The sequence below is a fragment of the Equus przewalskii genome, chromosome 14 (assembly GCF_037783145.1).
Source record: "Equus przewalskii isolate Varuska chromosome 14, EquPr2, whole genome shotgun sequence".
NCBI lineage: Eukaryota > Metazoa > Chordata > Mammalia > Perissodactyla > Equidae > Equus > Equus przewalskii.
In genome coordinates this window covers 69852680-69879862 of record NC_091844.1, presented here as the reverse complement: position 1 = coordinate 69879862, position 27183 = coordinate 69852680, and the positions used below count along the sequence as shown (strand labels likewise).

Sequence of the window (27183 nt, the reverse complement as noted above, 5' to 3'; positions counted from 1 at the left end):
GAAGGACCTACAACTAGAATATACAACTATGTACCAGGGGGCTTTAGGGAGAAGAAGAAAAAGATTGGCAACAGATGTTAGCTTAGGTGCCAATCTTTAAAATAAATAAACTAATTAAATAGCTTAACCAACTTTGAAAATGAAGAACAAAGCTGGAGGACTAACACTACTTGATTGTAAAATATTTATAAAGCTACAGTAATTAAGACAATGTAGTACTGGTGCAAAGATACACAAATAGATCAATGAAATGCAAGAGTGTAGAAGTAGACTCCTACGTATATGGACAATTGATTTTCAATAGATGTATAGAAGTCATTCAGTGTGTCATTTAATGTGATGGAAAAATTGGATATCAATAGGGAAAGAAAAAAACTTGGATCTGTACCTCTCACCATATACAAAAATTAACTCAAAATGGATCCTTAGACCTAAATGTAAAACCTAAACCATAAAGTTCTTGAAGAAAAATAGTAGAAAATCTTTGTGACCTTGGGTTAAGTAAAAATTTTTTAGAAATGACACCAAAAGTAAAACTCATAAAAGAAGAAGTTGATAAATTTCATCAAAATTTTAAAACATCTGTTTTTCAAAAGACAGTTTAAAAAATGAAAAGACAAACCACACAGACTAGGAGAAAATATTTGCAAAGCATATATTTTATTAAGTACTGGGATCAGAATATATAAAGAACTCTCAACATTTAATAATAATAAAAACATTTGAAAAATGGGAAACAGATTTGAACTGGCACTTCATAAAAAACAGATATGAATAACAAACAAGCACATAGGAAGACGTTCAGCAACATCAGTCATTAGGGAGATACCACTACACACCCACTAAAAATGGCTGAAATGTAAAACACTGACTGAAATGTTGATGAGTGTGTGCAGGAACCAGATTTCTCATACTGTTGGTGGAAAGGTAAAATACTACAATCACTTTGGGGAATAGTTTTGCAGTTTCTTAAAAAGCTAAACATATACCTACTATATTATCCAGTCATTCTACTCCTAGGCATTTTCCCAAAAGAAATAAAAACATATGTCCATACAAAGACTTGTACCTAAGTGTTTATAGTAGCTTTATTTGTAATAGTCAAAGACTAGAAACAATTCAAATGTCCATTGATAGGTGAATGGATAAACAAACTGTGGTATATCCACACAATGGAATACTACTCAGCAATGAACAGGAATGAACTATTCATACACATGACAACACAGATGAATATCAAAGTAATTGTGCTGAGTGAAATAAGCAAGGCAATAAAAAGTACATAATGTGTTATTTCATTTGTATAAAATTCTAGAAAATGCAAACTAATTTACAGTGACAGAAAGATTGGTGGTTGCCTGGATGATGTCAGGAAGGGCTAAGAGAGATGGTGGGACTACGAAGAAAGACAGAGACTTTAGAGGTGATAGACGTGTTCATTACCTTGAATGTGGTGGTAAAACATGTCAAATCGTATCACACTGTATGCTTTAAATATGTACAGTTTGTTATATATCCATCCTACTTTAATAGAACTGCTAAAAATGAAAAAAACCCGTAAACCATAGAAGAACTAGAGGGAAAAGGGGGGATTAAATGATTCTATAAGCAATGTATAAGGGTTTGTTAAGTATATTATGAGAACAAAAATCTTAAAGGAAAATGTTCAGTCACAGAAAATTTAAAAGTTTCTGTATGGCAAAACAGACTAGAAACAAAAACGGGGGACATGAAAAATTAGGAAAAATAAGTGTAACACACATTGCAAGATATTAATATCCTTATTATATGATGAACACTTATAAGTCATTAAGAAAAAAATGGAACACTCCAACAGAAAATGTGACAAAAATTCTGATGAGACAATTCACAAAGAAACAGAAATAGTTCATATAAAGATGTGTTTGATGTTGCTAAAATTTTTTTAAATGCAAATTTAAAAATGAAGTATCTTTTTGCCTCTCAGATTAGCAAAGATGTCCACCACAAGAACTCTACTCTTCACTAGAATTGCTTAACATGTGGGAGGAGGATGGTTAATGGTTTTGCTTATTTTTAAAAGGTGCTTGCTCCTTGCTGACATCAATTCCTGATATCCTGGTAATCTTCAGCTGTGATGCTACAGTCTGGATTCCTAGCTGTACTAAGATGTTGAATTTGTTTCCATTCTCAGTTGTCATTTCTTAGGTCCAAGGACACGTTTCTGAGTCCTTGCTGGAGTGGTCTCCAAGAGCTTTGCTTCTTTCAAAGACAGGTGGCTTCTTCTTAACATCATAACTGGTTTCTCTAGTGCTGCAGTTTTTCTTAACTACACTGGTGGATCCTAAGTTCTTTATTTCCTTTAACAAAAACCACTTTTAAATTAACCTTCTCAGGTTGCTCAGAAAAGAAAATGTCACATAAGTTTTATTTCTATATCCACTTTGAGTTTCCTTTTTTTAAATTGTGGTAAGATATACATAAAATTTACCATTTTTAAGTGTACTGTTCTGTAGCATTAAGTACATTCACGTTGTTGTGCAACCATCACTAACATCCATCTCCAGAACTTGAAACACAAACTCCCCATTTCTCGCTATCCCCAGTGCCTGGCAACCACCATTCTACTTTGTCTCCATGAATTTGACTACTCTAGGTAACTTGTGTAAATGGAATCATACAATATTTATTCTTTCGTATCTGGCTTATTTCACTTCACATAATGTCTTCAAGGTCCATCCACGTTGTAGCATGTGCCAATTTCACTCCTTTTTAAGGCTGAATAATATTCCATTGTATACATATACATTTTGTTTATCCATTCATCTGTTGATGGACATTTGCATTGTTTTACCTTTTAGCTGTTGTGAATAATGTTACTATGAACATTGGTGTACAAATGCCTGTTTGAGTCCCTGCTTTCATTTCTTTTTGGTACATATCCAGAAGTGGAATTGCTGGATCACATGGTATTTCTAAGAACAACCATACTGTTTTCCACAGCAGGCGCACCATTTTACGTTTCCACCAGCAATGCACAAGGGTTCCAATTTCTCTCACATCCTTGCCAACACTGTTATTTTCTTGTTTTTTGCTAGTAGTTATCCTAATGAGTGTGAAGTGTATCTCATTGTGGTGGTTGGTTTTTTCTTGGTTTTTTTGCTTGGAAAGATTTGCCCGGAGCTAACATCTGTTGCCAATCTTACTCTTTCTTTCTCCCCAAAGCCCCAGTACATAGTTATATATTCTAGTTCTAAGTCCTTCTAGTTCTTCTATGTGAACTGCCGCTGCAGTATGTCTACCGACAGATGAGAAGTGTGGTTCGTGCCCAGGAACCAAACCCTGGCTGCTGAAGCAGAGCGCCAAACTTTAACCACTAGGCCACCAGAGCTGGCTCTCATTGTGGTTTTGATTTGCATTTCCTGTGATTTGTGATACCAAGCATCTTTTCATGTACTTATTGGCTATCTGTATGTATCTTCTTGGGAGAAATGTCTATCCAAGTCCTTTATTCTTTTTTTTGTGTGTGTGAGGAAGATTGGCCCTGAGCTAACATCTGCTGCCAATCTTCTTCTTTTTGCTTGAGTAAGATTGTTGCTGAGCTAACATCTGTGCCAATCTTCCTCTACTTTATGTGGGATGCTGCCACAGCATGGCTTGAGGAGCAGTGCTAGGTCTGCACTGGGATCCAAACTTGTGAACCCCAGGCTGCTGAAGTGGAGTGTGTGAACTTAACCACTATGCAACCCAGCCATCCCTCTTGTACTCATTTTTTAATTGGTTGTTTTGTTGCTGAGTTGTAGGAGTTCCCTATATATTCTGAATATTGATTTTTATCAGATATATTATTTGCAAACATTTTCTCCCATTCTGTGGGTTGCCTTTTCACTGTTGATAATATCCTTTGATGCACAAGTTTTAAATTTTTAATGAAACCCATATTATCTATTTTTTCTTTTGTTGCCTATGCTTTTGGCATTATATTCAAGAAATCATTATTGGACCCATTCCTCATTTTCTGAGCTTTCTATTTTCAGCTCTTTGTCTCTGATCCATTTTGAGTTAATTTTTGTATATGGTGTAGGGGAAGGATCCAATTTCACTCTCTTGCATGTGAACATCAAGTTTTCCTAACAGCATTTATTGAAAAGACTGCCCTTTCCTCATTGACTGGCCTTGGCACCCTTGTCAAAAATCATTTGACCATACATGCAAGGGTTTATTTCTGGGCTATTTTATTCTGCTGCTCTGTATGCCTGTCTTTATGCCATTACCAAACTGTTTTGATTACTGTAGCTTTGTAGTATGGGTTTCCTTTTTACTTTTGAAATACATACACTCTCTGGCTCATCTTGAGTTCTTTAACCCTCTTCGAGTGTTGCCTGAAGAGACTGGCGCACTCTGTAGTACACACATTTAGCCAGGACTCAGGGACAACTGTGCAATCAGCCACAGGGGAATGGGCAACAAGCAGGTAAGTCATTTAATAAGGTGTCTGGTTTCTTTGGAAAAGAAAGGGCACAGTCGCTAGAGTAAAACTGTATGTCTTTATTCAACATAAAATGACTCAAGGTAAAATACACTTTGTCCATGTGCAGAAACATTATTATACATTCAATTCTGAAGAAGGTAGTTTTATACGACCAATAAAAAGAACAATCTAAAAGTGAGAATAAAGACGACAGTGAGAAGGAGCTAAAAGGCAGAGTTTTATCTGTCAAAGTGCTAAGGCCTATGTGCACAAAGATTTTAAAATGAACTCCACCAACCTAAGGCCATTTCTTCCATTCTGATTTCTCTCGGTGCTGGTGAAAGTCTTAAGGGGAGATGCAATGAGTCACAGAATTAAGATGGGGTTTAAAAAATAGGTCATAGCACTTATAGTTAAGAGAAAAGTTTTTAATTTTTAGAGTTTCATTTGTCATGTACTCTAGATCATTCACGGATTCTAGAAATTTTGCAAATTCCCTAAGAACAAACTTGCCCTTCAATCAGTAATTTATCATCAGAGAACACATTATCAGGTCCTACCCAGCTCAGAACCTATCCTCTTATGCAAGAAAGGGGAAACCAAATTTGAGACTCTGGAAGAGTTTCATTAATTTAAACTTCATGTAAAGTGATTACATATGGTTCAGCTGGGACCACCACTGAAGTTTTCAAGTTGCTATTGCCTGAAAACCTAAAATGAGAAGAATTACTGACTTAGGGTCAAAGCCCAACTCCATCGCTGCCAAGCTCTAGGTATCAGAAAACATTAGACGCTAGTTTTTGCAAAGAACTTACCCAAGAGATGTAAAATTTTATGTACCACTTTCCAGAGGAAGGACATAGGCTATGTGTTAAATAATAGTTCTAAAGCATCTTGAGATATGTTGACAACATTTAGTGCATTGCTTTTTTATTGGGCTAATCTGAATTTTAAATATTTAAAAAAGACCACCTATGATTAAAGTTAATAAAATTAAGCATTAACTCAAGTTGGTTTAATAGCATTTATGAGTCAATGTTTGGGTCACTTAACAAAAATACAGATGCACAACCCTAAAACCTGATCAGCAGCAAAAGTTGGCACTAGATAGTCAATAGAAAACCATCATTTAGCCCAAGATGTCTCAAATCAAATTTCATGATACACTCATGACAATTCAACATTGTTATGTGAACCCAAAAGCTAAAAAATAAAAAATTCAGTAAAAGAGTAATAATTCAAACTCTACTTAAATTTACTTTAAATCCAATATTGGGTTTACCTTTCTTCTCCCCTAGGCATTCTCTAGGTTTTGCAGTCAAGACGAAAATCAGGATATGGTTTGAAATTTCCTTTAGCTTCTTTCGAGCCTGAAGAACCAGGAAAATTGAGTTTGAAGTTACTCTTCAGGAGGGCCCACTATCTAGCCACAGCTCACCTTCACAGCTGTTCACCTCTGGTCTCTCTTCCAGGTTCAGTCTCTCCCTTCACGCTAACGAAATCGTTCTAGGGATTGTCTTTTCAGGTTCAGACTGAGAGCTACATCAAGTACAGACACTCCTCAGTTTATACAGTCTCTAGGAAAGAAACCCAACCTTCTGTTTAAGGTTACCAAGCATTAGGAAAATACAGGATATCCACTCTCCTACTGCCTGGACAGAGCTGAGACTTCACCACATAGTGGAATACACCTAATAGCTCTTTGACTAAACAGTGAACATGGGTAGTTTGCCATATAGAATTCAAGTTGCAAATCCAATAATCCAGGTTAAAGATAAACTTTAAAGAAAATTCCAGAGTAAGCACTGACAAAATACAATGACTTATCTTTTTAAAACCTTTCTACCAGAAAGTCTTAAAAGAACTAGGATTTAGGCCACTAAAAAAGGCTAGGGTCTTGCTGAAGCCTCTTTTAATTCAAGTTCTGTGACTTAGAGAAAAAAAAGCCAATTCTATTACTAGAATATTAGAATAAAACAGAATACTAACTGTATGCATTATGAAGAAAAAACAGGGAAGCAACATCTCTTTAGATACACTTCCTTCTCACAAGACTATAAGATGAAAATCAAGTTGTTTTTTTATTCCCTTTAAGTTTCTTTTGGGTTTGAACAGTGACAGGAAAGCTGCATTATTTACCCAAGTGTTATCTGAAAGGATTAGTTGACCATAAGATAAAGCAACTTTACTGACATAAGGAGCAGAATGAATCAAAAGGGATTGCGTCGGATTCTTTCTCTTCCATTCAGATTTTTACTAAAAGATTTCCTGAAATTTCTATTGACAACTTAGATCTTCCAATGATAGTTCTCAAAAAAGGTAAATTTTATTAACAAGGCTCCTCACTTCCACATTGTTTCATCTAGGGGTAATGCCTTTCTTTCTTCATGTCTCGCCACTGTGTATCTCAAGCGCTTCTGTTTCAAAACTCATTTACTCTTAAACTTCCACGTCTTGGGAAATATGTAGCATATATTACTCCTTGAGCCCTGAACTAGACACCTGCGGTATGGTTACTACTTTAGGAAGACCTTTTACAATGTGCATGGCTGCTTTTGTTTACCCTTGCATAACCAGAACTTTAGCACAGTGCTTAGCACATGGTAGGTACTCAATAACTATTTGTAGTGAATAACATGATTTATACACAGAAACAGCTAGAAATCTTATGCAAAATCTCTGATTGCTGAAGACTATTTGTGGTCCCATAGTGTCAAAAGCGGTGAACACAGGTTTCTAAGACTCTGCAATGAGAATAAATGAAAGTTGGGGATCCAAGTTGAAGCTGTTTGTGTTCTGGTACATTGCTCTTTCTCACTCAACTGCAGACCATCTCCAACACCTTTAGGCTCCACTGTCATTACCTGAATATGAATTTTATTTCCAGTGAGGTAGGAGACCCATTTAAATAATGATAAATATGTACTAGAAATGCGTGTGTCTTTGTGAGTGGTCATTCATGGACTGCTTCACGCACATTTAAGTATTTCACCTTCATTCCTATCTATAGATATGGGAATTAGGAGGATGCAGAAGTTCCCTGAGACTTAAGAAATTTCCTCTGGAAACAGCGTACTTTCAGCAACAATTCAGGGTGCTGTTCTCTTGGATGGCTAAACTATCTCCAATGTCTTTGGGCAACCCTGATGTTTGAAATTTCAATTTTTGAAAAATAATGTCTTTCAAAAAGCATTCTATGTATCCCTACTAATTCCAAAATATGCTATTTTAATCAGTGAAAATAACCATAACTGGGCAATTATGGGGGAAACTAGTGAACTAGAATTAAAGTCAGTTTCATGGGTCATTAAGACATTCTTGAAATTCTGACCTTATTTTCTTTCAGGTCATTAATAAATCCATACATTTTTCATTTTTAAAGAATGGGCTATATATCCTTTATTTCCAAAGACTATCTAGGTGTCATTTTTCTTCCTCAATCATACCCTAACACCAAATATTTACAAGCACAAAATTACTTCTCTTGGACAGCAGGAATCCAGATTGTCTCTAGGTATGGGACCGTGGACAACCTCTCCTAACATCTGGCTTTGTCCTCATTTCCTGGCCCTACAGAGATCAAAATTCAAGTTCTGCTAGCTCACCTCTCCAGATCAGTCAGGAAGGACATAAAACTGGCAATGAAACTCACTTCTCAGAGAACTGGGAAACAGAAAAAGTTTTCTGTTATCTTCATGAGACCATTTCTTCACATACCTCTACAGCCTGGAAGGTGGTGGCAGTGAGTGTTTGCTAATGAATTATTAACCACTGTGGAGAAAGGAAAACCTATCTTTTCCCCTGAGATATTTTCTTACCATTCTTTGTTTTAGAAGCAAACAATGGGCACATTAAAATAAAGAATGTACCATGGTTTTTTCTTCCTTACTTTCCCAGTAACATTAGGTGGTTAGGAGACAACAGTTCAAGAGTGAAAACCTAGAGATGAGCAGATTAGGAGAATTTAACATTTACTAGAGTTCTGAAAGAAATACACTACCCTGATGTATTACCAAATGCCTCATTTTACTCTTTTCTATACAATGTGTTAATCTTCCAATAACAGTATAAGGCAACAACTGAGGACCCTCACCCACACCACTCTCAAACATATGTCAGACCTCAAAATTCACCAAAAACTCCAAGGTTTTTATTTTCACTTTAATTATCTTTTACTTAATAATAAAATGAAAAATAAGAATATATGAATACATACAATCTATATACATATATTTATTGCAAATACTTAAAATTCTTATGTAAAATGATTTTCTATATTTGTGAAAAAATATGACTTTTTAAATGGTGTTGACACCAACTTCTCTGTACATACCCTCAATTCCAATGTTAACAATTCCTTTAAAAAGGCAAAAGACACAAAAGTTTATCATTTACCAAACCAGTCTGTACAAACCTTATAGCCAGAAGGAAAAAAAAAATAGCTTGTGGCAAATAAGTCAATTTTCTTTCAAAATAAAAAATAAACTCCAAAGCTATTCCCCTTATTGCATTTTTTGGAAATAATCCGAGTGTCTCTAGAGTAACTTCCTTTGAAGTAATTTGTGCCTTAACAGTGAGGTCCTACATTAAAGATACCATATACGAGAAATTAAAAGTCTTCCATTGTCAATTTTTACATAGATATTAAAATATATATTACTTAAAATATATTACTGGAAAGCTATTTTTAAAATTGATCTTTAATAGTTGTATCAAATGTAAAGCATTAAAAAAAATAAAGTAACCAAGAATCTATGAAGCTCTTACTTCAACTTTAGGAAATGTTTCACCTATTGTTCTCTTTCAATAGGTATGTAGGTATTGAAACACGGTAGGAAAGATCCCTGCCTATCATCATGTTTCTTGGAGTCTCTTTGGACTATTCTATAAATTGAGCTGAAAACTACCCTTGGCCAAGTTTTTTACTTAGCGTTGTTGTAATGCAACGGGAAGACTTTTCCCTCCTTGCTGTGAAGCGAAACCTCTAGGTCACAGAGAAAACAATCCTGGTACTGCTCATGAACAGTGAGTTCTAGCAATAAATGCGATGTAGTGACCAGAGAAGACCTCCTCATTATAACAAATCATTTCACCCAAGAGTTCTTTAAGGACTCTAAGGTGGAGAAAGGCAATAATAAGCAATTAGGATGGTAAATGTCAGGTCATTATTATGTATAAATTTACTCCTTCACCTGGAAGGCATCGAGGTCTTCCTTTGGCTATTTAAATCTGAGATAATTCCTACAACATCTACATCTGTGTGCCTTTCCAGCTCATGCAAGTATGCTTCCCCTCCCCCAAGAAAAATTTCCCATTTGCCAGATCTTACTCTTAAGAACATCACATAGAACACCACAGATGGCTTCAGTATCTTGAGCACAGGGGTTAAGGAATAGAAGTAGGGCAAACAACTCCAGGTTATTTGGCTTTATTTTCTAATTGGATGGAGAATTTTAATTAAAATTCTTTAAGACTCAAGAGAGCCTTCTCTACTAGACAACTTAGAACATTCATAAGTAAGACTGAGATGATATATTGTTAATGTGAGCTCCCCAAGGTGCCCTGCAGTGGAAGGGTCTGAAGGCTCAAGAAGCATCCCTTGGAGGCAGAAGCATCAGGCACAACGCCTCACTGGTCACTGGAAATAGTGCAATTTAATACCATAAAAATAAGCTTAGCACTTACTAGAAACATTTCAGATTGAATTGAAAGGTAAAGTATCTGAAAACCTAAGATAAAAACTGCTTTAAAGGTACTGGAGTACATACTCTAATAATTTAGAGATTTTCTTGTTTCTATTGCTCCATCTGCAAAAGAGCCAGACTAATTTTTTTTTTCCTGTTCAGCTTAGATGACTTTCTACTTATAACCATTGTTTTGAAACAAACTGATAAATGGATTGTAGTCAATTTACTACCAACCTAAGAAAATCTAACTATTCTCTTATTTGGTCAAGATTGAGGCAGTATACCTAGTTGACAACTTCTGTTTTAGGGGTATTCATAAATGCAAATATTTTATTAGCTGGGTATTATTTGTTAAGAGAATCTGGTGTATAGTAATGCTCAGAATCTATCTGCAAGAGCCTGTGTCAAGATGAAGAGGCACAATATGGTTTGCTCTCTAAATGAATTTGAAAATCCCTGATGCCTTTCTTCCTTTCCTGGTTAGTCTGTCCACCCTCAGATTAAGGGAACCATGGAGGAGAGACTTTCTACGACAGGAAAGGTGCGAAGAAGAAAAATCACTTTGATCAATCCAAACTGGTAATTAATGTCTAGCATGGGCTCAGTTCTGAACCACTCAACCACTTCCAGCACGCAGACAAGCCCTCAGCCCTGCCACCAAAGTGGGGAGTGAAGAAGCTGGGCATGGAGAGTTTTAACCAGCAATTGGTCTTTTTAACTCCTCCTTAGATTACCCAGGGTACTGAAAGCTTGGGAACAGAACCACGGTTTCTGTTTCCTACTGGTTCTTCCTATTCCTCATCCCTGGATCCATGCAGCTTTCAACACTCTTAGCTATGTGCGTGCTAGAAGAAAAAGGGCAGTTAGAAGGACATCCTATTGTCTTGGCTGAAACTAGAACACAGATATTAATCCTGTATTTGCCTTGGGCCACATAAAAAACCAGACACGAAAAATGAAAAACAGTGAAGTAATAAGCTTCTTATGGGGTTTAAAAGTATTAAGTGTTTAATGCAGAGGGTAGGGTGGGGAGGAAAGGGTAACAGAATGGGGGTAAAGCGAAGATTATTACTGCCTACTTTATCCTAATCTGGAATGTGACTTAAATTTACACTGTCCTGCATGTTGTAAATATCACATCCTGAATATTAAGTACAATGACGACTGTACCAGGTTGCAGCAATATTTTTACTTTATACACTTGAAATTAGGAAACTTGAAATCAATATGCAAATGATGCACATTGACAAAACCCGATTTTTTAATACCAAATTCTGGTAAATTGTAGATTTATTTTAATGTCCTTTAACCATGACCTAAATATATGTACTCACAAGTCCTTCAGTCACTAAAGAGAGGATTAAAAATACAACAAAAAAGGAGACAAAAAAGAATTAACAAAAGCAAACAACGACGACGAAACTTTGGAGCTAATCTCTCTTCCTTTCTAGATGTTCTCTTAGCCATTCACTTGAAGACACTTTACATTAGAAATTTCTAGTGCATAGACAGTAGTAATCCAAAATGGGGGACATATTTTCTATAACAGAAGTGTCTTTTACTGTGTGTGCATACGTGTGTGTTCAAAGTAATATGTAATAAACTACTCCATATTCCTCAGATGCCTGGGAAGTCAAAACAGGTTTGCCAGAATGGGCACATGTGCCATGAATAAGCTTTTCTACCTGCAGCAACAGTTGACTATAGAACATTAGGTAACAGGTTGGGAGAAAAGAGAAAAAAGAGAGGCTACCTTGTTTCTAGTGTTACAATCATTTCCCAAGGTTCTTTACGTTCAGTTTAACAGTTTCTGCACCTTTACCCCTGCCCCCTGCCCAAGAAAACACTTGATTCAAATCACCCCATCACTAATACTTTTCTGTTAACTTTATACTAGTATTTCAAACCTGTCTGTAAGCTCCCATGAACGACTAAGTACTTGGACATTATTGCTGGCACTGCTGCCCTGCACAGGCTATGCTAACACAGGGCCCAGAGAGGGTACTCTTCGCGGACCACGTTCACTGACTCAGCGCAGGGGAGTGGATGAGGGAACAGCAGGAATCCCCAAACTGCAAGCAGAGTGCTTGGCAAGAGTACTGGTTTATGGAAGCCAAGAACCAAGACAGTTTTCAGAGTCTGAAATACTACTTGTGAAATTAATACCTTATCAAAAATTTGAACTTAAGAAGGTTCCATCTAAGGTAAAGGGACTGAGTAAACCCTGAATTCAAATCCTGCAAAGGCTGAAGGATCTATGTAAAGCCTGAAGTCAGACTGTCAAGACATAATCAGCATGAATGGTCATTTCTCCAGACCATTCCTTCGCTCCTTCCTTTTCCTAGCCTCTTAGGAAAGGACAGAAGGGAGACAGCTTCCTTTCACCATGCACGGCATTAAACTTTTCTCAGAGTCACGTCAAATAGGACACAAATCTGAATTCAAAGTAATACATTATTACCTAAACACTTGGAAAAATAATGTTAAAACAAAATGTGACATATTTACATGATTTTGTAAGTGCAAACTTGTCACAAATTCACAAAGTCTTGCTTGACTTAGACTTACTATACAAGGTGCTCTTCCTCTAAAATGTAAGATCTGTACTCTATATTCCTGATTAAGTAACATTTGTCTCTTAAGACAACTGAAACCTACTTGTTTATTTCTGTGATTCCAAAAGGACGCAAAAAACACATCTTGTCAACCCTTCCCTTCCTGCCTCCTTTACAGTGTTCTCTTTCTAGTCTCATTTACCGAACGACAAGGCAAGAGACACACAGTTTAGAGGGGCCAATGCAATCATCGTGGCAGAAAGCTCCACACCCCTTGCACATGATCATAGCTTTCAAACGGCAGTAACATTTCGAAGGTGTGTTATCTATGCTGTTTTCTTCAGGGAAGGCCTGAACAGGAATGGTCTGGCCGTGGCTACTGGGATTCATAGCTTGGCTAGCAGGGATGGTAGTGACAGTCACTGAAAAGGACATGACATCACCTATGTTACTAGATACCTGGCTACAGTCAGGCATCCCCGGTACAGCAGAGTTATGGTCCGTGTCAGATGAGGTGGAGACATTGATCATGCCTCTGTAGCTTGGCCCGATCTGTGTGGGGCTTCCATACAGCTTTGGGGTTTGCAGTGGTGGAAGGAGGAGAGGCTGATGTGTGGGACTGTCTGTAGGTAGAGGAAGAGCAGTAGAATTGAAAAGCTCAGGGCTGCTACGCATTGTCTTACCTCTTACTGCATGAGCCATTTGCTTCTGTGCTGCCTGAATAAAATCTCTGGCTAGGGTCTTTTCATCAAACATTTGGCCTCTGGGGAAGAGGTAATTCTCCTTGCTTAAAGTGGTTTGCTCATGCACTGGTGTCTCTGCCTTCACGTTCTTTTTAGCTAAACAATCATTGGTGGATAGGTTTTCTCTACTGTGGGGTCCTGAACTTGCTTCACACTTGCCAGAACTCTGGGCAGCCTGGGGCTCCTCCTTCACCATGATAGATTCTTGCTCATCACCAGTACTTTCCTCATCAGTATCTTCTTCTTTGCTGCTGCTACTATCTCCTGTTGCATTTTTACAGTCTGTATATCCCATTTTCAAGGCCTCAGTGGGGCTACTTAGACAAAAACGGTCTTCAGGGTTTACAGAATGGGTCCTCCTAAAGCTCTCTGAACCCCGGCCATAGGTGGAAATGTTAAGTAAGTAGTGACCTGCCATTGCAGGCTTTGATGTCCTTCTGCCAGCAAAACCCAGCATGAACCTCTGGCTTATGGAGAGGTCTTCTAACTGGAAACCTGAGTGAGTGAAGTTGAACTGAGAGGGCTGCGCAAACGAGGAAACGTTTTGCCTCTGAACCCTTTGGATGAGAGTCTGAAGGATCTGCTCTTGGGTTGCTTTACTTAGTCCTTCTCGGTATGCGTGTGTGTCAATGCTAGACTCCCTCAGATCCTTACCTGAAAAGAGCTGAAGGGGCCTTGGAACCTGGGGGAGCTGCTTACTCTGCAAGGTTTTCCCCAGCTGCTGTATAGCTGGATGAGACTGCCTCTCGTTACCTTCCTCTCTGGTGCTATTTTCTGTTATGTTGGTGCCTGTGAGTGCTCCTATCCCCTTTTCCTCTTTTGTAGTCAGTGGAACAGTTTTCATTTCAACTTTGGTGAGAGGTTTAGGCAGAATTTGCTCCATGGGAACATCTTTGCCCTGGAGCAGCTGAGTGACCAGAGGATTATTAGCAGGGATACTAGAACTTGGCCTTGAAATGGGTCCATTCATATTTGAAGAAATTCCTGGAGTTTTAAGGCTAGAAGCTGCTGGCAAAGTGCTCAAGGATAGAGCTGATCCGGTAGGTGCTACAGTTACACTGACCTGGGGTACAGGAAGCTTTTCTAAAGTGGCTGTTGTTAATAAAGATGTTAAAGGGGAGGGAGTCATATCCACTGAAGCACTAGCATTTGTCTCTGCTGAGGCTGAAGGGTTTGGTGGATTCTTACTAGAAGCTGCTTTGGGCTCAGCTGTGCCATCAGCAGTAAAATGAGCAGGATCTGCTGGAGTAGAAGGTGCTTTCTCTTGCCAGCAATTACTGGGCCACGGTGGGTGGCTTAGAGAGGCCATGGTGGCTGCTGCCCTGGAGGGATTCAGTTTTTCATTATTCAATTTCACTAAAGCTGGTGGGGGTGCATTAGTGTGGGCTGGTGATGGGACACTTGTGCATGCTCCACTGATGGCAGATATTGGAGGCACTGAGGGGGTTTGCTGTAGTTGTGCTCCAGAGACACTATGAGGCTGTGCCTGGCCTGGGGTCTTGGTCTCAGATTGGGGCTGAGTGTCTGGACCAGAGGGTAAAAGCTCTCTCGTACCTCCCCTGCTTCCAGTTCCTGCCAGTTCCAGTGTGGGGCCCTTTCCAGTTTCACTGACTCTTTCTGAGTTTGGACTCCCTCCTCTAGCAGTTTTCCTTTCACCACCCTCTCCTGGACCTTGTCCACCCCCTGGGCCAGGTCCTGGAATGGTCCCTCCAACTGAGGCGGCTGCAGCAGCGGCAGCTGCAGCGGCAGCTGCTGCCCTCTGTGCTTTGACCAGCTGGGCTTTTGCTTTGATGTCTGCAAGAGTTCTGGCTCCTGTTCTGTTAGGACTAGTGATGGAGACTGGAAAACGAGCCCTGGGAGAGACCTGCGATGTAGGAAACGGCATGGGGGAGATTCTGGAGACTGGGATCTGAAAGAAATGAGATGAGGGGGCAAAAGAGAATTAGCTTTCATTTATAACAATAACAAAACTTCATTAACACTTACATTTTTAGAGTAGGGTGAATGCTACAAAACCTGTAACAAAGATGGTAGTTTTGTGGCTGAAAGACCAAACCGTGGAGAGAGTGAACAACACAACTTTGTCTCTAGAGTCCTTCTACTTCCTCTATTGGTACCAAAGACTCTCCTCCCTTGACATCCACTCCCATTCCAAATCCCCATACCACTTTCCTCAACACAACCCTCTCCTAATGTCACTACTACTCACAACTGCTTATTATTTAAGATACAGAACTTTCTATGCTATCTGCATTTTCAAACGTGTGTGTGAGAGAAGAGAGAAACAGAAAGAAAGAAGTAGCACATCATTACTGTCTTTTACTTCTTAGCTTTACTACCAAAGTCCAGGGGAAAATTCTTGCTCTCTTCTGGTACACCACCAAGCTCCCACCCCACCCCGCCCCCTGTACGCACAGCAAAGCATAAAGGCTGAATTATCTCAAGTTACAAAGGCTTCTAAATAGCACTGGAAGGAAGACAGTGTGTGATCCACAGGTGAACTCCACTCTGCCCACCTACACCAGGGAGTACGTGTATGTTTAACAGTCATTCTTAATCCTAGCTGACATTATACTTACTTGTGGAACTTTTCAAATATATATATACTCGGACTCCTATCCCAAAATTTGCAATTTACAACCTCTAGGGAAAAAATGCTTTTCTAAAAAGCTTCTTGTGAGATTCAGATGCATCATCATGTTTGAAACCACTGATTTTAGTATCATAAAATATCACATCTGAAAGGAATTTGACTTCTGTTTGAAACAATACTTTGAGAGCTACTGGAGTTAATTAGAATGCATCAAGATCTAGACCCTTCTAGTAGCTGGTAGAGTTTAAAGGAGCAAATAACTGTTACAGATGTTCTAGGCCATTTAACTGAAAAAAAAAAAAGCCACTCATCTCCAAGAAAATGCATGTCATCTTTCTGGAACTCCTTAAATTAAGAATAATAAAGTTACTAAAGATTTTTCATTATTTGCAATAACCGCTTCTCAAAAGGTCAGCAGCCCTGAAAAATGATACTCTGTCGTTCAGAAGTTAGAGCTGTGGGGTCGTGTAACAGTTGTCCGAAGTCCACATATTTCACATCATGAAATGTAGCTAATCTCTCTCTTAAAGCTGAATCTATTTTACACCCACTTGCACACAGTATTTTAGAAGCCGCTCAAAGCAAAAAAAAGAAGCAACTGTTGCCCCTTAGTACTATCATTTAGAAGAGACCACTAATAAGGGGAAAAAATAGATAAAACTAAAAACTATAAGAAAGCAAAAGCACAGTTGTTTAGAGGAATTGTACATAGGGACAGTCTCACATTAGAATAATCTTGAGAGTAACAACACATCTAGACAATAAACGATATCTATCATAATGACTAAAAATCATTAATTATATGTTGACTAAATAAGGACAATCATTAAAAGTGGCTAAAATAAAAAGTTTTAATACTTAAAAATAATGTTTCAGTTATTTATGTAAATAGCTCTACTACCTGTTTATGTGGAATAAATAAGATGTTCTAGTTTTTCTAAGCACAAAACACTCAAAGCTGTTTAGGCACTGATGACAACTGAACAATTTAACTTACTGAGAAGTCCTACCCTGGGATAGCAAAGGAATCGACTCTTTTCTTTTTAAATGTATACTGAATGGAAAATATATAATGTGTGTGAGAATTTTCCATCTCTCTCTGCACATATTATATGTTATATTATATATATATAACATATATAATTTCCATATACATATACATGTGTAACACTGTAATAAAATTCAAATTTTGTTTTTCTACTTACATTTTGTTGGAAAGGCTTTGTTTGGTTATAAATTATGCTAGGCTTTGTCTGAGAGTGGGATTTGAAAGAGAGTCTAAGGTGAGAGAGGTACGAAAGCAACTTCCGGTAGAAAGTCTTTTGGAGGGGATGAGGAAGGAGAAGAAAAGTAAAAGGAAAAAAATTAAATAATACTAATTTGGTCACAGTGGATTTAAGTTTTCAGTGTACAGCCTGCCTCGTTGGATCAGCAGGAAGCAGACTGAATATGATGTAATTCAGTCTCTTTACAGATAAGGAAAGAGAAATGATAGGTCTGACTCGGTGTCATTTATAAAAAGTAATCTAAACTGTAACTCAGCTTTCAGGTTTGGAGGTAGGTTCTGATAAACATTCTTTAAAGAAAAGTTTCTAATACTTTTATAAAAATAGTAAATGTGATTATCATAAAAATCAGAATCTACGCCAAAGCATGAATGTGTATGTTAATGGTAGAAAAGTATAAAAAAATAAGAAAAACAAGAGAGATCCTTAAGTGCTGAAACTACAAATCTTAAAATAAAAAAGTAATGAAGAACATCATACTATTAGTAATAAGAAGCAAAATGAACGAGAGAGAAGTCACACAGTGCATGAAATGGGCCAAGTACTAGTAACTGAGTGTTTCCAAGCATATTCCTAAGAGAACTAACTGCTTCATCTAAGTTAAATAAAAAAGGGAAAAAAAGTATTTCTATTTGGTTTATTTTTCTATTTATATTCTAATGTGAATAAATGATACCCAGTGCCTAGGCTCATAGTAGACACAATAGTATTAATAAATACTATTTATTAAATGAATGAGTAGACTGCAAATTGATATTAAGCACAAACCCAAATATTAATAAACCTTTAGATCAGAAGAAAAAATGCGTTTAGGTTTAAAAGGGCTCACTACTGGTTGGATGCAGTCTTTCTATACTAAGATAGAGATACTGCTATGGGAATCTGAAAGATTTGATATGCAGCAATATAAGGCTGAAATGGAAGGTAATGACATATCCTAAGCAGTAGAGCAGAGTAAGGCTATTCCATCTTGCATCGGTTACTCAATGTCCCTTGAGTAAACAGTAGTGACTCATGGCTGTCACACACATTTTCTTTAAACGGATGGAACTAAAGGTAGTTCTAGATCCACAGAAAATCAGATCAGTTACGGCAGTAGGAAAAGGGCCAAAAGTATGCTTAAATATCATGGCTCTTGGTACAAAGACATGATCTCTTGATCACATCAAAGGCGTCCTCGTGTTTATTATCATACTTATTTTGTCATGAGACAGAATTTTTCATAACTGTCTTGGGATACAAAAGTAGCCAGCAGGGGGTGGGTGGAGGTGGTTTACATTAGCTATCCAGGTATCTTACTTATTACAACACTAATAAAGATATGCAGGAATGCAGTTCTAAATGCCTGTTTATTAATATCAAATATAAATAATTGCTTCTGCATTCAGAAACACCACAAATTACTTGAAATTTAGCAGGTATGACCAAAAACTTTGTGCTCCGAGCATGTCTCTTTTTCAATTCTTCCCATTCTCTTACCTTGAGAGGTGGTACTTTTCGCACCGGGATCCTGTCCACTCTATTGAGAAAGGGCTGTGGCGAGACCTGAAATGGCTGCTGGTGGTGGCGATTCTCTGTGACACGTGGCCGCTTCTCCCAGCTCATAGGGGACTCTTCTTGGGTGAGAGAAGCTTTCCTCTTGAGGCTTTCTGGGCTGTGGTCAACCAGAGCCGACGGAAGCTCTTTCATAGTGGCCTCCTGTGGACTTGCTTCTACTATGGGCTTCATTATTGGTTTTTCCACCTCAGGACTCTTGGATTTGCTCGGAGATGTAACTAAAGCTTCCTGGCTTTCATTTTTGTTATAATTAGAGGCTGTAGTGAGATGATTCTCCTTCTCAGACTCCTGTTCAGCAGAGGCAACTGGCTTCTGCTCCAAATGATCCTCGTCCTTTGGGCACTTGATGGAAAGAACACTGCTAAGCTCATTTGCATTGCTAGCTGAGGAAAGTAGGGGCTCTGTGGATTTGGAGCTTGGCTGCACCTTATCTTGGCTTTCGTGCTCCTCTTTTCTGACTGGTGATGGCATTGGTACTTCTTCTTCTTTAGACTCTAACTGGGGAATTACTGGGACTACACTGACAGGAGAGGCCTCTGAAGGAAGCATGGATTTTGGTTGCTCAGCTGGGGTTTTCTTTACTTTGGAATCACTGGGTGAACCCGTTAATTTCTTTGAATCCTCAAGGCTCAGGCCAGAACTAAAAGGTAGAAGAAAGAAATGTTCTAGTTGAGAAATGACCCGTGTCACTGAATGCACTATGAGATAATGGTATATGGCAATGCCTAGAAGAACCTCTGACACATAGTAAGTATTATTCGCATATTCTCTTCACGATTATTATTAGTGAAGGTTCTGGAGTCAGAGTACCTGGATTCAAATGTGGGCTCTGATACTGACTATCTCTGTGATCTTAAGTAAGTCTTCAGTACCTCAGTTTCTTCAATTGCACACTAAGGTTAATCACTTCATAGTGCTGCTATGATGATTAAGTTAATGTATGTAAAGTACTTACAACAGTACTTAGCACATAATAAGAGCTCAATAATATTAATTATTATGATTACTTCTGCTTATAAAGGGCCTACATTGTCTAGAGGCATGCATCACAGACTACCCACAAGGGAAGGCCAAGACTCATGTACCCTGCGATGGTGAGTCTGGACTGTGATCAACTCTGTTCTGCAGTAGCTGTAGAAAGGCTGGCCCAAGAAATCTAAGAAACCCTGAGGAGACAGTAGGAGAGCTGGCTGTCAATGTTATCCAGAGGTTGCGAATTATAACTCTTGGTTTTTAGAAAATCTGTTTAAATTTCACTTGGTATAGCTCTAAAATTCTGAGATCGAGTGTCTATGAGCTATGCTGGGAGCTACCCTTCAGGCCAATTGGGACTTCCACAGCATGGGCTGGCTCAGAGCGAGGCTACTCTGTAGGGTCACTAGAGACTCCTCCTAATGTTTCGGAATACTGTTTAACAGGCAAAAACAATGTAGCTCTCTTTGGTGACTTCAAATAATCAGTACTGCACCTCTGAGATGGAATGGCTAAGGATAAAACAGGATAGTAATCAAAGAGTCCTGCTATAAAAGCAGGTGAAAAGTAACAGCTGAAAAGACAGACCCAAGAACTGCTGTAATGCTCTATCTGCCTAACAATGAGGGAATGAACAATATTCATGGAATAATAGCTACCCATAATAATGGTCTAAATGTATACACCATCATTTCCATAGAAGAGCTCAAAATTTATACCAAGAATGTAGAAAAATCTGTATGAGACTCAATCTCATTAGGAATCACCTCCTAAACGACCCTGAAGGCGATCAATGAATACTACTTGGAGATAAGAAAAAAGAGCCACCACTTCTCAAGCTGTAGTTACTGAGTCTCCTTCAGGGTTGGTAGTAGGTATGCAGAAGGAAGGAAGGGAGACTAACAAACAAGTAACACTCTGGGTGTTCCATCCTATTTCAAACAATATAGCTCCACTGTCATCTATTTAAATGTCCCCAGTAAGATTTCATTTGGATTTTTCGTTAGGAAAAAAACTGATTTAGACTATGGCTCCTTGAAAACAAGGTTTGTACACAGATCCAGCTATGCATATCTATCTCCTAGAGTGCCTTCTACAGAAGAGAAGCTGTTTGATTACATGTTGGATACAAAGGTCTGTATTACAGGATTCCTTAATGATTCTGGATAAGTTATATTGTGGGATAATTAACTATTATACAAAATATACAGAACTTCAGTATTCTTATATCTTATAAAGTTACTGGAAGAAAAGTCAATCTATTCAAAGAAAGGGACTCTAATTCAAGATAAAATCTCTTTTCTTTTTCTTTTTTTTTTTAAAGAAACCACTCCACCCACAATGGTAATGTGTTAAGAGTCAAGGATTATAAGTAATCCAATTCTGTGCACCTGAGATTCATAAAAAGAAAAGATTTTCTTGGTAAAGAAGAATTGGTGAAAAAACAGAAGGAAACTGAGGACTAGATTTTCTGGAAAGGTAGTAAGATGAAGCACCACATGACAGATACGTAGGAATTAACATTTGGTTTACAGAACCTGTCTTGATATTACCTCTGACCATAGTAGCTTTCAAAGAATTGTTCTTTCCATGGCTCTACTTTTTTCTCCTTCTCAATCTCTTGTCGAATTCTCACCTGCATCTCAGGTGTAAACTCACCTGTAATGTACCAAAAAAAAAAAAAAGATATTCAACAGAAATATGCTGTTTGTAACTTTTAACTATTTGTAAATCATGGAAGATTCATGCGAGAGTCAGAATACTACGATATGAAAGTAGCAGAAATTTCCCCAAATTCCTCACTGCAAAGAAGTATCTAAATGCCATTAAGCAAAATAAAAATACTTTTACACCACTCCATGTAGTTTTCAGTACTCAGCTGAGGTCAACTGGGCCTTTTCTCTGGGTATTCCTCATACCACTTCCTCCTGCCTGCTCCAAACATCTTATTTCCTACAGATTTCTTTTATCACCAACCTTGAATTTGTGATTTCTCTTCCAACAGAAAAACAGTCATGTGCTTTCAATAAATAATGCCACTGGGCATGTTATTAAAGTTCTGTTTCTCCAAGGAAACTTGTTATTGTAGGCCTTTTAACTCTAACTGCATAATGAACAGCTATGGCCCTGCTTAAAGACAGTTGAAGTTCCAGTAAAAAGGTAGGGAGTTATTTTGGAGTTGTCAGTTTTCTAATGGTTCCAGAAATTGTACCAGTCTAGTGCCCTAGCAACAAGACACTCAACACGCAAAAGACCCAGCTGCTCTGATTATGCCACTTATTTGCATATACTATCAACTACCTCAATCTTTCTCACTCCATCAGCAGAGAAGACTGAATGTGCTTGGTAGGCGATTTTCAAACTTGTGGCTCAGAAAGGCTGTTCCCTTTTATAGTACCCAGGACCTTAGGGAATAAGAGGTGGAAATGACAGACCTGAAGTCTAAGACTTCCTGGGGCTAAGAAGAGGGAAAAGTGTTAGAGGACAGTGGGTATTATAGTTCTGGGCATACGAGTAGGAGAACAGGAATTTGGTTGTCAGAATCCGACCCAGAACTTCTGCTCTTTTGTTGAGTCTACTGTGCATGATAGAATTAGGAATAAAAAGTACTGAATTCTGTTCACATGTGTACAGTGTTTAAAGATTTTGCTGCTGATAAAATATCACATGACTATAAGTATAGCAGTGACTGCTCATATGCCAAAAAAAGTAACACTAATAATAATCAAGGTATCATTGTTGATAATATCTACTTAAAAAAACTGGGGGGGGGGGGGGTGGAGCCATAAATCCTTTATCAAATTATTGGTAAAGAAAAGTACTGATGAGTATATTTTAAACAGCTTATGTGATTTCAGTTCTCTCAGGAAAAAAGGAGTCCCCGTTCAAGGAAATCTTTAAGAACGAGAAAGGACGAAAGTAATCAGCAAGAGATCTCTTCTACACAGAATTTGTTCTAAAAAGCAAAACAGGAGGGGAAAAGTCAACAATTACAGTGAACAATATAGATATTAATTAGCTGACCAATTAACTCTGTTAGTGATCTGACAAAAACTAAGCAATGAACAGCATTCCTAATGTTCTCCTTATAAATGTATTTATTTTAAAGCTTCTCATACTTGTTTTAAGCTATTCCTTGGCATAACTTGACATAACTTTACAAGTGTTAGTTTGTATTCCATGTGTACTGAAAAACAAGTGTAATATTTAAAATAAAAATAATAAAAAGAAGAATAAAGCTGGAGGTATCAGACTCCCTGTTTGCAAACTATACTACAAAGTTATAGAAATCAAAACAGTATGGTACTGGCATTTAAAAAGACACATAGATCAATGGAATCAAAGAGAGAGCCCAGAAATAAAACCCACACATATATGGTCAACTAATCTATGAGAAAAGAGGCAAGAATATACAATGGGGAAGAGACAGTATCTTCAATAAATCATACTGGGAAAACTGGATAGCCACATGCAAAAAAATGAAACTGGACCACAATCTTACACCATGTACAAAAATAAATTCAAAACAGATTAAAGACTTGAATGTCAGACCTGAAACCATAAAACTCCTCAAAGAAAACACAGGCAGTCAGCTCTGACGTCAGTCTTAGCAATATTTTTTTGGACTAGTTTCCTCAGGCAAGGGCAACAAATGAAAAATAAACAAATGGAATTACATCAAACTAAAAAACTTTTGCACAGCGAAGGAAACCATCAACAAAATGAAATGGCAACCTACTGAATGGAAAAAATATTTGCAAATCATACATCTGACAAGGGGTTCATGTCCAAAATAGATAAAGAAATTACACAACTTAATATCAAACAAACAACCCAATTAAAAAATGAGCAGAGGACTTGAAAAGACATATTATCAAAAAGACAAGAAATAACAAGTGTTGGAAAGGATGTGGGGCAAAGGGAACCCTCATACACTGTTGGTGGGAATGTAAATTGGTATAGCCACTATGGAAAAGAGTATGAAAGTTCCTCCCAAAATTAAAAATAGAACTACTAGATGATCCAGTACTTATCCAAAGAAAACGAAAACACTAATTTGAAGAGACGTATGCACCTATGTTCACTACAGCATTATTTATAATAGCCAAGATATGGAAGAAACCAAAGTGCCCATTGATCGATGAGTGGATACAGAAGATGTAGTGTGTGTGTGGAGAGAGAGAGAGAGAGAGAGAGAGAGAGAGAGAGTGTGTGTGTGTGTGTAATGAAATATTACTCAGAAAAAAAGAATAAAATCTTGCCATTTGTGACAACATGGATGGACCTAGAGGGTATTACGCTAAGTGAAACAAGTCAGAGAAAGAGAAATACCATACGATTTCACTTATATGTGGAATCTAAAAGACAAAACAAATGAACAAACAAAACAAAACAGAAACGGACTCATAGATTAGGAAACAAACTGGTGGATACCAGAAGGGGAAGGGGTTGGAGGGGCAAGTGAAATAAGCGAAGGGGATTGAGAAGTACAAACTTCTAGTTATAAAATACTTGGGGATATAATGTACATAGGGAATATAATCAATAATATTGTAATAACTTTGTACGGTCACAGATGGTAACTAGGCATTGTGGTGATCATTTTGTAATGTATACCAATACAAACTGCTATGATGTACACCTGAAATTAATATATTGTCCATCAATTATACTTCAATTAAAAAAATGAAATAATAATATAGCCAGTGGTTTTAATAATGGCTGCACATTAGAATCACTTGCGGAAGCTTAAAAAACAAAACAAAACACTGAAGCTCAGGCACTACTCTAGATCAATTAAAAGAAAATCATTGAGAGTGGGGCCTGGACGCCAGTATTTTTAAAAACACCACAAGTGGGGCCAGCCCCGTGGCTGAGTGGTTAAGTTCGTGCACTCTGCTTCGGTGGCCCAGGGTTCGGATCCTGGGTGCGGACATGGCACCGCTCATTAGGCCATGTTGAGGTGGCGTCCCACATGACACAACTAGAAGGACCCACAAATAAAATATACAACTATGTACCAGGGGGATTTGGGGAGAAAAAAGCAGGGGAAAAAAAAAAAAAGATTGGCAACAGCTGTTAGCTCAGGTGCCAATCTTAAAAAAAAAACAAAAAAAACCACCACAAGTGATTATAATGAGCAGTCAGGGTTAAGAACTGCTAATAGTGACTGACATTATATGCTGCGCAAATGCAATCAATCAATCGCTTTTTTATACTTTCTAATTTACCCTCAGTAAATTTGTTAGCTCAGAATTAGAAACATGGCATACCTGGCAAAACAGTGACCATGGCCAGGAATTCTTGGTCACTATCTACCTTTACTCAAATTCTCTGTCACTGAACTATACACTTCAAAGGGATGAATTTTAGAGTATGTGAAACATGTCTCAACAAAGCTGTTTGTTAAAAAGTTCTTAGTGATTCTTTTTACTATTATTTTCATTGAGGGTGAGTAGTAATAAACAGGTTATCTTGCTGCTTATCAAACCATGATTCACAGCACCATAAAATAACTCTAATTCTACACTCTGCTTAGTAGGGAGCTTATTAAAATTCCAATTCCTAGGCGTTAAACTAGAATTAACTGAATCAGAATCTTTGGGAATAGGGCCTAAAAGTCTGTAATTTTTAGTTTTCCAGGTGACTTTAAATTTTTAAAGAACCACATTGCTGGGCTCCATCCAGAGCCCTGGTTACACAGGCTCCGGATAGTAGTCTACCAACATGTTTCACACAGGATAGCTAGTTCTACCCGATGGAAACATCCTATCCTTTGCTTTCCAAAACTGCTCAGACACTTTGAGGCACAGAAGTGTCAATACGCCCTCATGGTGGCTCCAAGTGCATACATATCCTAGGAGACACATAAAGTTGAACACTTACCTTCTGAGAGTCTTTCCTTCCAGCCTTGGGCTGCTGAAGTGAAGAACTCATTGTTAAGGGCTGAGCCATTTAACTTCATCAGACCATCTGGACCAATCTGGGTCAAAAAATAAGCCAACAAAAGCTTACCAAGAAAGCCAAACACAGCATGTGGAATTTGACTTTCCTTTCTTTTTTAGAAAAGAATGCATGTACATTTAATTTTATATAAACACGAATATATCATTCCATGCTGCTTATTATGGACACTTCTATTTTATAATATAATATCATTTTTTTCTAAAAAATGTCTTTTCTGTTTACCTCTCCTCCCTTCTTCCTCTCCTTTCAATTCCATTCCCCATTGATTAATTATACTCAAAGAATCATCTGCAAACAAATAAATACATATGTAAGAGTTTTTTTTCTGAGAGGTTTATTATTTGTTTTATAAAACGGTTACCAAGTTACATATACTGCTCTGAATCTTACTTTTTTCATGTAATACACTGTGGAAGTTTCTCCTAGTCAACCGGCATAGTTTTAGCTCCTTTAAACAACTGCAAATTATTTCATTGTATGAATGTACCTTAATTCATTTAGCAATTTCCTAATCATAAACATATTGTTTACAACGTTTTTCCAAAATCAACAAAGCTGCAATAAGCATTCTGGTAAAGATGAATATACTAGTACTTTTATTTTTATCGGATAGGCTCTGAGGGCAAAGAAATATTTGTGTGTGTATAACTAGATTTTGTTAATTACTTCCCAAAAAGGCTAACAATTCAAATTTCTACTAGAAATAAATAAGCAAACCCTTTTATCTCGTGAACAACAGATGTTAACACGCTATTTAGTTTTTGCCAATCTGATGGGTTTGAAATGGTAAAAATTTCCCTTATCCTGACTGTTAAGAGTTTTGTGCATCTTTTTGCATGTTTATTGACTAGATTTGCCATCTTGTGAAATGCCAATTCCTATCATTTGCTCATTCTTTTATGAGGTTGCTTATTTTTATTATCAATTTGTGAGAATCCTTTACATATTATTCATAGTAAAGCTGTCACATGTGTTAAGCATATTTCCCCCAATCTATACGTGTCTACTGACTTGATTTGTGATGTCTTGCCAAAAGGTTTTAAGATCCTTCTTTATATTAGAGATTTTGCATTTCCTATCTTGGTTTAAAACCCTAAAATCTTACTTAAGGACATAAGACACAAGATACGAATAAGGATAGACTGCACATACTTTAGGCTTTGCAGGCCATATGGCCTCTGTTACAACTACTTAATTCTGCCATTGTAGTACAAAAGTAGCTATAGATAAAATGTAAACAAATGGGAGTGGCTGTATGCCAATAAAACTTTATTTATAAACACAGGCAGTGGGGGGCCAGCCCAGTGGCACAGCAGTGAAGTGCACATGTTCCGCTTCAGTGGCCTGGGGTTCACCAGTTCAGATCCCGGGTG

At 37.7% G+C, this 27183-nt stretch overlaps 1 protein-coding gene across 4 annotated transcripts in view; it reads right to left on the bottom strand.

The window, feature by feature from the left end:
• Window positions 1-4507: 4507 nt before the first annotated feature.
• The window catches only part of ASXL2 (ASXL transcriptional regulator 2), a 161841-nt gene continuing 139165 nt past the window's right edge, over window positions 4508-27183 (bottom strand). For all 4 annotated transcript variants that reach the window (XM_070573097.1, XM_070573099.1, XM_070573098.1 and 1 more), the window contains 4 exons: window positions 25730-25826; window positions 21397-21502; window positions 18794-19511; window positions 4508-15344 (listed from right to left, as the gene is read on the bottom strand). In XM_070573097.1, coding sequence (XP_070429198.1) covers window positions 12891-15344; window positions 18794-19511; window positions 21397-21502; window positions 25730-25826 — 3375 coding nt within the window. In that variant the 3' untranslated portion in view covers window positions 4508-12890. The remainder of the gene's footprint in view (window positions 15345-18793; window positions 19512-21396; window positions 21503-25729; window positions 25827-27183) is intronic.